The 10,193-nt window shown below is 39.7% G+C and overlaps 1 protein-coding gene across 1 annotated transcript in view; it reads left to right on the top strand.

Moving 5' to 3' along the window:
* Positions 1–10,138, top strand: part of FLACC1 (flagellum associated containing coiled-coil domains 1) — a 40,819-nt gene extending 30,681 nt beyond the window's left edge. The window contains exons 12-15 of the mRNA XM_063317997.1: positions 3,771–3,833; positions 6,556–6,645; positions 8,589–8,698; positions 10,012–10,138. Of these exons, the coding sequence (XP_063174067.1) occupies positions 3,771–3,833; positions 6,556–6,645; positions 8,589–8,698; positions 10,012–10,090 (342 nt within the window). The 3' untranslated portion in view covers positions 10,091–10,138. The remainder of the gene's footprint in view (positions 1–3,770; positions 3,834–6,555; positions 6,646–8,588; positions 8,699–10,011) is intronic.
* Positions 10,139–10,193: the final 55 nt, after the last annotated feature.

Here is a 10,193-nt window from a genome sequence, read left to right on the forward strand (position 1 = left end):
GTTCCCCTTCTGAAGCTTACACACTAAATGCCTGTTCTTTGGATCAGTGAATCCTTCAGGTTGTTGCAGTTACAACTCCTCCTGAATTTCCCCATGCAAGAACGTGTTTTAATGTCTATAAGTTCCACTTGCATGTTTCTACTTGCAGCTAGACTTAAAAGAAGTCGAATTGTGTGGATCACAACAGGTGCAAAAGTTTGGTCGTAATCGTTTCCATACTTCTTGTGAATAGCCCTTGGCTACCAGTCTAGCTTTGTATCATTGGACTTCTCCCTTCTCATTCTGTTTGGTCTTAAAGACCCATTTGCAACCAATTGCCTTTTTGCCAACAGCTAACTTTGTGAGTGTCCAAGTGTTGTTGTGTTGCAGAGCCTCAAACTCTTATTGAGCTGCTTCCCTCCACTTAACATGCTTCAGCTGGTGGAAGCTGCTGTACTTCCTTCCATGAAGGTGGAAGGTGGAAGCTGCTGCACTTCCTTCCTTCCTTCCCTCTTTCAGCAATGCCACCCCTGTGAGGTAGGACAGTCACTTGGCTGGAACTCCCTTGTTGGGTTGTGATTAGCGCCTCAGGTCTGGATGATACTGCATCTCTGCCCCTTCTGTTCCTCCTGGTTCCTCATCATCTGATTCAGGCGGAGTCTCCGTCTCAATGTCCTCTCTATGGGCTTGCCTGCTCGCTGCATCTGGAAACACTGGGTAAGGTACTTTGAACAAGTCATCATCACCTCCCCCTTCTGCAGTGCTATTGGATAGAGGATTCATATTTGGCTCTGTTCCTTTTGTTGGTAATCTATTTTGTAGGTAAGTAACTGTCATTGCTACTTCTCCCCATCTGTTACCCCCACGGATGCTTGAATTGGCCCACACAGCTTGGTGTGAATTTGCTCCAGGGGCTGCTTGGAGTGCCTGGTGCTTTGTTTTGGGATTGCAGGCCTAGTGGCCTTTCCCTGCAGGCAGGCTTTGTGCCTTGTATCAGTCTTACCACAGTCCTTGCTTGCCAATCCATTTCTCTTCATTTGAAGAATTGCATTTGAATCTCTGTGTTCAAATCGTCTATGCCAGAAGGTGGCGCTGTTGTCCTCTTTTCCTCGGTGACTAGCCATGCATGCCATGTCTCACTTCTCACAATTAAGAAAAATCAAACCCTGACCTAGGAATCCTGTTAAAAAACACCTTTTTGATCCATTATTTCACATTTGTTACCTTTGAATCGAAGAGTATGCCCTTTCTTCATGAGGGCAGATGCGCTAATCAGGTTCATTCTCAATCCTGGAACATACAAAATGTTAGTTGCAATCATCTTTCTCTGGGTGGTGCCATTTCCACACCTCAGGAGGGCATGCCCCCCACCTTCTACTGGGATTATTCTTCCATCAGCCAAACCGGTTTCTTCCTTTGAACTTGGGTTCAGTTCAGTAAAGGAATCAGGATCGTTAATCATACTGCAACCACTGTCTATTATGAAAGAAGAGTGACTTTTATTAATTGCGGAAAATGCAACAAGAGTTGTTTCTGGAACTTTTTCTCTGTTGGTTTTCTGATATGCCTTTCTGGCCCAGCAATTTTTCTTTAAGTGCTCACTCTTTCTACAAAAATGGCATTTGATGGGTCTCTTTGTCTTTGAAACACTTTTCTGCTTCTGACCACCATCTTTGCCCTGAGGCTTTGAAAAATAGCTTGCCTCTCAATGGGTCTGTTTTGCATTTCTATAGAAATCCTGCCTGCTATGCTCATATTTCAATTTTTGAATTAAGTCTGAGAGTGGTTGCCTTGACCCTCTATAGCTGGCAGCAAAGCTTGAATAATTCATCTTCAAGTTCTGGCACAAATTTTCATTTTGATTCCATAAACAACTTGTTTTCATTTCACAAACCATAAAACCTTTTCAGCATTTTACCCCAATTTAGGCATTGTACTTCAGAAAAGTAAATGATGTCCCCATAATCAGCATCCATACTTTTAAGGAACTCCTGGAATTGGCAGTGATTCTGTCCCTTCTTGGCCCTTATGAAATTCACTGTTTTGATGACAATTTGCATGACATTATCCATTTTTAAAGCTTTTGCGCATAAATTTTCTTGATGTAGAATGCAGTGATACTTCATCAAATGTGAGTTGCCAGCGGCACTTGCATCGTCTTCTATCGATTTGTGAGTCCCTCACTTTTACCAACCATTGCTGGGGTGCCATCAGTAGATATACCAGACAGGTTGACAATGGTCAAAGAAAATCGCTTTAATGTCATTTTTACTGCTTTGTACAAATCAAGAGATTTAATTGTTTCTTTTAATAGCACCAAAGAAGCCATTTCTTCAGTGACATTATATTCGTTATCAATACCTCTAATAAAAATGGCAAGTTGAGCCGTATCTGTAGCATCAGTACTTTCATCCATCGCCAAGCATAAAATTTGAAATTAGCAGCTTTATTCTTCAAACCTCTTTTGATAGATTTTCCTGTTTCTTCAATTCGCCTGGCTATAGTCTGGTGAGACAAACAGATTTTAGAAAAATCGCTTTTTTTTATCAGGACAAATTATATCTGCCATGCTTTCCATATATTGCTTAATAAATTCACCATCGGTAAATGGTTTTGATTTTTTTTGCAATCAGATTTGCTACCAAATAACTGACTTTTCTAATAGAGTTCTTTTGAGTTGTGACTTAAAAAAAAAATTGTTGAGACACAGACTTTTTGTCAGTACTGCTAATTTGTCTTTATGACAAATTCCTTGATACGCTTCAAATTTGGCAGCATGTTTTTCCATATGATGCCTTTTCAAATTGTAGTCTTTGAAAACTGACACATTTTCCCTACAAATTAAACATAATGCCTTAATATTTGTCTCGACAAAAAAGTACTAATCTGTCCATTTTTCATTGAATATTCTTCCTTCATCTGCAATTTTTCTTTTTTTATTTTCTTTCTGGGGTTCTGTTTTCTGTTGAAATGATGTTGAAGCCATGCTGGAATAAATTTATTTAGGAATAAATATATTTTTTAAGAAATAACACAAGCCCATGATAAATTGTTAGGTAGGCAAATAAATAAAGCAAAATTTAATAATCAAATAAGAAAACTTACATGTCTACTTTATGGTAATAACAATAAATGCCTGTTGTCACAGAACACGTGTAGGTAGGTTGAAATATGATATATAACGCCAAGTCGCCACAAGCTAGCTGTGTAGCGGGTGGCGGTGTTATGAGCACTGATGGTGAGCAGGAGGGGGCCCCTATCCAGGGGGGAAAACGCATGCGTAGTAGCGAGGATTCAAAGAGACACAGAACAGACCCGCCTTGACTTTTGGGGTTTATCTGTATGGGTTTTCTCACACTTCTTCAGTTTGGTAGGATTTTCTGTCTACTGTAGCAGTAATAAAACACTAGAGACCTATTCCTTGTCTCAGCGTGGTTCCTGCCCCCTCCCCTACACAGTGTTCCATTGTTTCTACCTACACAGTCTGCGCTTGAGTAGCGCATGATCGAGTCACGAAAAAAATCGCAAAATAATGTTAAAAGTTTACCATTGCTAGCTGTTCAGGAAGTGAATCTAGCAAGCCTGTTTTTTTCCTATTATCACATAGAATTGCTGTACAAATTAGTTTCATTCAGTGCATAGCTAGTCAGAGTGTGAACTGAGCTGCATAAAAGGAGATGCACCCCAAGACTTCATTGGGAGCCCACAGAAAAATTAAGAATTAAAAGTTTATTTCAGGTATATTTTTTCTATTAATTCCCTATCCTTTTCTTTTTCTTTTTCTTTTCCAGGAATTTCAGAAGAAGTACCAAATGGCCTTGGAAAATATAGAAGAGTTAAATGTCAAAATCAAGGCATGTGTGTTGATTAAAAAAAATTGCAATTGAGGCACTTATTTAATAAGTAGAAACCAAATGGTCTATCATAGGCTTCCCCTTTATATGTATTAGATGTAACTCCCCCGATATTCTACCTGCTAGTTGGGGAAAATGAGAGTTATCAGTGGGAATAGCAATAATAATTTATTAAACTTGTATTTGCTTTAGTATTTTGGATTAGGTCCAGCAGACCCTGACTGTAATGCCTTTTAAACCATGAAGCAAACCTAATGGTTTCTTCTGTTTCTGTTAATGGGAAATCTGGCAAGTTTGCCAATACATTCTTCCTTTTTGATAACCTCCTTTTGACTACTAAATTTTAAGTTCAGTACCAGTATATACAAATCAAGAACCAGTTTATTCCCTGCCACTGCAGTTCTTCAAGTGGTCATCTGTGAATTTGTACACATGGATTCTGCATCTATGCAGAACCTAGTTTTGAACTTCTAGAGTTTACAGAGTTGTTTCACAGGAACCCCACCCTCCATGCATACTAAGCAACCAGGTGAAGCTCCCAGATAACAACTTTTACAGTTCCTAAGACCATCACAGGGGATTTGAAGGGAACAGTGAGATCACTTGAGACCAAAATTTTAAGAGGATAAAATTTTGTGAAGTCACAGATGATCACCTAAACTACATTTACAGGAAAATAAGCAGTTCTTCATTGTGATCTCTTATGAGTCACATACAGTATATGGATCAGTAATAATCTTTATCTGGGGAAGGTCTAGCTGTCCTAAGATGACCAAAGAGAAGTTGGAGTACCTAAGTACTGGTCCCATCTATAAGACTGGATGGGGTGGGTGGGCTGAGCTCATCTGGCTGCCAATATAGTTCCAGTGGGGAATGTCTCTGAGGAAAGCTGCCAATGTTGATGTTACTCATGTGCAGTGTGTGAGAATAGAAATGGGAGCACTGTTGTTTGGCTAAATTATACCAACACTTGAACATTGGCACTATTGTTAGAGAAACGCTGAAGGAAAACACAAGCTCAAGATTCTAGAGCTTGTCTAGATGGCAAGAGCATGAGGAAAATCCAAAGAATTAATGAATATTTCCATTGGCATTGAAAAGATGAGAACATGATGCTGTGGCAATATATACGAGTGGCCTTAATCCTCTCAGCTGTGCCTCCCCCCCCACCCACCCACCCATATCTGGGTGTATGGTGCTGATGCAGCTTCTGGTTATGAATCATGCACTGTAGCCATTTCCTGCTGCCTACCTATCTTCCTGGAGGAAAGAATGCCTCGTTCAGGCTCCTCCTCTTAACCCAAGCTTGTTGGAGAGAGGGGGCTCTCACAGCCCAGGAGCTTAATTTATTTGTAACCATAATAATGATGGTGATAATAACAATGGTGATAATAATCATAATAATGACAAGGAAAACCAATTCTGTATCACTATCTCCTTACCCTAATAGCACTGAGACATGTGGCCAGAGAACAGGAACCCTGTCTCCCTTTGAGGAGACGACAATAAAAACATCAGTCTTGTGATTTAAAATCAGTTTTATTAGAAATAAAGAAAAGTAAAACTTTCTTTTAGCTTGGGTAGCCAAATGTCCAAACAGTTTCGGTGAGATGGAATAAGGCATTTTGTTTTGCCTGGGGAAGTCTGGACTTGTCTCCCTTACCCACTCATGCCTTTGCAAGTGTGCTTTGTAGAGAAGATGTTAATTCCATGCTTGGGAATCAGCTGTCAATTTTCAAGAAGCTGAGTGAATGTGGGAGAGCAAAGGGCTTGCCTACCTTGTGTGAGCGAATGGGTGTTTGCCCATTCATTGCAGCCTTTAACATAGAGACAAAAAGGGAGACGTTACAGGCCAGAGGAGGCAGAGAACATGTAATCTGTCTCACATGTAACCTACATCTGCATAACCACCCTATCTTCCCCTTCCTTTCCTCTCCACCTTACCCCAATTTAAATCCTACATCAGCCTAGCCACTCAATACATCTGATGAAGTGAGTTATAGTTTATGAAAGCTTATGCCTGGGTTGTGCTAGGTCTTTCATGAAATGGCTTATTGGTGGGTTAGAAAAACCTTAACTGTTGAGGTTACCAAGGCAGTGCGTAGTTGATCTTCACCAACACACTGGTGAAGATGTGAAGAAAAGGTAAAGATCCAATAAAAAAAAATTAGTTAGGGACTTGAGGTCTATCCAACTCCTACTTCAGATGAGTAAGACTCCTTTGGCCAATGGACTCTTTTGTATACTGCATAAATATTTCCTATCCCGTAACAACTTTGATTGGATTGGATAGGTAAGCCGATTTCAATTCCATCAGCTCCAGTGAGGCAAGTGGCAAGAGCTTGTGAGAATTGTAGTCCAAACATGAGGGCAGTAAGTTGCCGACAGTTTTGCCTGTTAGAGGAAGGAAGGGATGTGTCGCTAGGTAATTCAGCAGGCACCATGGTGCCCCCTAAATTCCAATATGAATTAAAAACCAATGTAATTTTTTTAAGTACTTGAATTTTTGGAACGAGATGTCATGAGATTTGGAGCTTTTTAAATCACTCACACAGAGAGCATTTCTACCCTGGCATGCAAAGTATTGCCTGGGATATTATTCCTGATAAGCAGGCTTATTTATTTTACTGTCAAACAAAGTTGCACATTTTCTTGGAACATCTGTGGAAATGTGATATAAATGCTTGAAATAATTTTTTAAAATGTTTTTATTCAATAAAAGACATTGGAGAATGAACTGAAGGAGAAGAACGAAACTCTTACTGCTATTGCTTCATCTCTTCACAGAACAGAGAGAGACCTTCAGAAGGAGGTGAGATCTGTGATATATGACTACCCTTTTGAAATTTGTCTAACTTTACTCTCTCCTTGCTGGTGGCAAGAGCAGATTTATTTTATTTATTTTCTATCTCACCTTTATTATTATTTTTATAAATAACTCAAGGCAGCAAACATACCTAATACTCCTTCCTCCTCCTATTTTCCCCACAATAGCAACCCTGTGAGGTGGGTTGGGCTGAGGGAGAGGGACTGGCCCGAGGTCACCCAGCCGGCTTCCATGCCTAAGGCGGGACTAGAACTCTCTGTCTCCTGGTTTCTAGCCTGTTGCCTTACCCACTAGACCAAAAAAAGATTATTTTTTGAAAAGATTGACAGCATGCCTTTCCTTTTGGTAATCTACTACAACAGTTCAGAATAGGAATAATCCTACACATCCATGTACCCAGCAGCATTGGCCCCTTCCCAGAATGGGGTCCAAGTATCTCACTCTGCAATCCTGGAGGAGGACAGCAAGCTCCTGGCTCCTTCTGCTGCTTTGGGGATGGGTTAGTCTCCTTTTCGCCTGGAATGCTCTTCCTCAAAGGCCAGAGGCAGGACCTTCCGATTGGCCTCGCTCCCCTGCTAGGCACTTTTCTTTACCTCTACAGCTGGAGAGCTTTTATCTGCACTAACAGTAAATGTGTATCTTTTTTCCTTCCAATAAATCCTCTGGCCTTTGGTGAAGAGTACCACCATGTGCAATTCTGCAGCACCAGCAAAGCCAAGCCCCAGGTTCAGCCATTGCTTCACTGATGTTCTTGGAATGGGCGTTATTCATAAAATATTTATCTTTTCCCTATCAAACCAAAAGGAAATAAGCAAACTTTCTGCTCTGATAATGTGCCATTCTCCAAATGCTACATCACTGAGAATGCTCTGGAACGCAGTCTAGTTAATTTTTGCTATAGTTTGTTTCAATTGCCCCTGGTTTTCTCTTTGTATCCCACTGCTATAGCCCCCATGGGTAGCCTCCCTTGCCATGGAGCATTAATTACTTCTGCAACTCACCTTTATTTGCTTATCACTTTCTCCTGCCAAAGAAGTCAGAGGCAAGAGAACGTGCAAATCATTGAACCACCGCATTAATTCCTCATGCAAGCAAAGTTTTGCTTAACAAGGGGCGATGGGAGGAGATGGGCGGAGACAAATTGAATAAATAAATAAATAAATAAATAAATCAAACATATGGGGAGAGCAGCACATGAGAATAGGTAACTAACATAACTAATGGAGAGAGCAAAATAATATAAGATTTATCTTTGCTTTATTAAGTACAGCAAGATTTTTGATTATGTACGTAATACTAGAATGTGGAATATAGCAAAGCTAATGGGTGCATCAGAACACCTGATTATTATTCTGAGAAACTGTTACATGAACAAGATATTGAGACTGAATCTGGAGAAGAGATTTTTAAAGGAATGCATACTGTATGCAGGGAATAGGATATAAGAATGGCAGGATTAGTAGAGCTGACAGCTGGAATTAAAACTGGAGATCAGAACATTAACAATGTGAGATATGCAGACACCACCACTTTGTAGCCAAAAAACAAAGAAGAAAAGCTCATTATGGAAAAAAAACCAAAGTTAAAATCTGGGTTGTTAAATACCAACAAAGATAAGATCAACCAGCAGTGCTGCAGTGCTTTTAAGCTACGGTAATTTTGTTCAGGTTTCTACTTTGGGACCATCAGTTAGAAATCCACACTTTCTTTGTTGGTGACCTAGCAGATGACTCCCTCTAAAAAGAAATGGCCCCAAAGCCTCTTATATTAAGATAAAAATTCTCTAGTTCAATGCTAACTTAAAAAGTGCTCAGATATCAGTGCCTTCTGAATGATAGCAAGAAATTTCATTGATGATAGAAGTTGGCATAAGGAAATTTATGTTACTTCCCAAGTTTCCAAAACCCATTTTGTTTTCTCCACCACAGAAAGCCAGCTTGGCAGACATGGGAAAAACTATCCAACAAAAAGTTGTAGAAGTTGAAGAGAAATATCGAATTAATGTAGCTTCTTTGACAGAAGAAAACAACATTTTGAGGTGGGGGGGAAAATCTAGTAAAATCCCAGACAGTAAGTTTTCTGAAAGGGTTTTGTTAAGCATTGCAGATTCCTATAGAAGTATGTGGAACAAATCGTGGTAACATTTCCAATAGATATTTATATATTACTGACTTAAATTATTTGACTTTGTGTGGGTGAGAAGACTGCTATTCCCTTATGAAGATTAGATGTTCTATAGAAAATGTATGTTCTATGATCAAATTATTCTGAATACTTGCATGTAATTAGCTTGGTTAGCTTATTTGCAAAATTCACCATTTTGGAAGCATTTTTAGTTTGGGGTTGACAAGGGCAAAGATGTAGGGAGGCAAGGGGAGATTTCAGAAAGCCTTAATGACTATGAAGCTGCATGGCTAAATTTGCTGTCCTTGGAAGTATTTGCCATTAAAATAAACCTTTGAAATTGTTAGAACTACTTGAAAAAAGAAATACATACCAAAAGCACGCAGTAACATTCAATAATTACATAATTGCATTGTGCATTGATTTAATAGTTAAAATTCCAGTTGCAGTATTCCCTCTCTTTAGAACAATTGATTGAATTTGCTTTTGAGAAAACGAGGGAGTTGGTAACAATATTCATGATGAGGTCTGATTCTATGAGTCTCCATGTGACTTAATAGCATGCTTATATACATGGATTGTCAAAAGTAAGTCCCATTGTTTCAAGAGGAATTACTCCCAGGTTAATGACTCCACTAAGGATCATAGCTATTATATGTGGAAGGTGACAGCTTGGAAAAAGCTGTACTGAAGTTAAGCTCTGCCTAGACTTTTGTTCCAAAACACAACTGTTCCTGTAGCTTCCAAGCATTTTTATCTAATCATAGGGTCTCCAAACCAACTTTTAAAAAACAGGCTCAGATGTGACTTTGTGGCACTCCTTATACAAAAGAGTCTTTAACATCACAGAGAATCAAGCCTACAAATTTGGCGGATTTTCCCATGACCCAGTTTGGTAAACTGAATTTATAAATCAATTCAAGACACACATCTTATGCTGTGGTACACGGGTGGCCTTGCCACGTATGGTTGTGACTTGGCCAAACAAAACATTTGATACTTCTAGTTATTTTAGCACAGAATTTCAACCAGCTTCTTATAAAGCAGCTTTCACTTGATTGTGTACTGGATTGCACAACAGGGGGCGGGGGTGGGGGGATTGTCAAACCCGAATCCCCTATGCTGCCTGGGATTGAGGGAAATGGTTTCCAACATCTGGCACACTATAAGCTCTGCAGTCTCTGTACAAAGGCAGAAAAAAAAATATTGCTTTCCCCCCCCCCACAGGCGCAAGCTTATTGAGAAGAATGAAGAGATATTTAATGAACGTGCCCAAAAAAGTAGCATTTTGGGGATGTTTGATTAGGACTGTAAATGAAAAATTGGCTTATGGGAGACTGGTGTGAAGCTGTTTCTTCGGAACATCAAGCCGAAGCTGGAACCCCAGAAGTGTCAAAGATTATTTACAT

The sequence above is a fragment of the Candoia aspera genome, chromosome 1 (assembly GCF_035149785.1).
Source record: "Candoia aspera isolate rCanAsp1 chromosome 1, rCanAsp1.hap2, whole genome shotgun sequence".
NCBI classification, from domain to species: Eukaryota; Metazoa; Chordata; class Lepidosauria; order Squamata; family Boidae; genus Candoia; species Candoia aspera.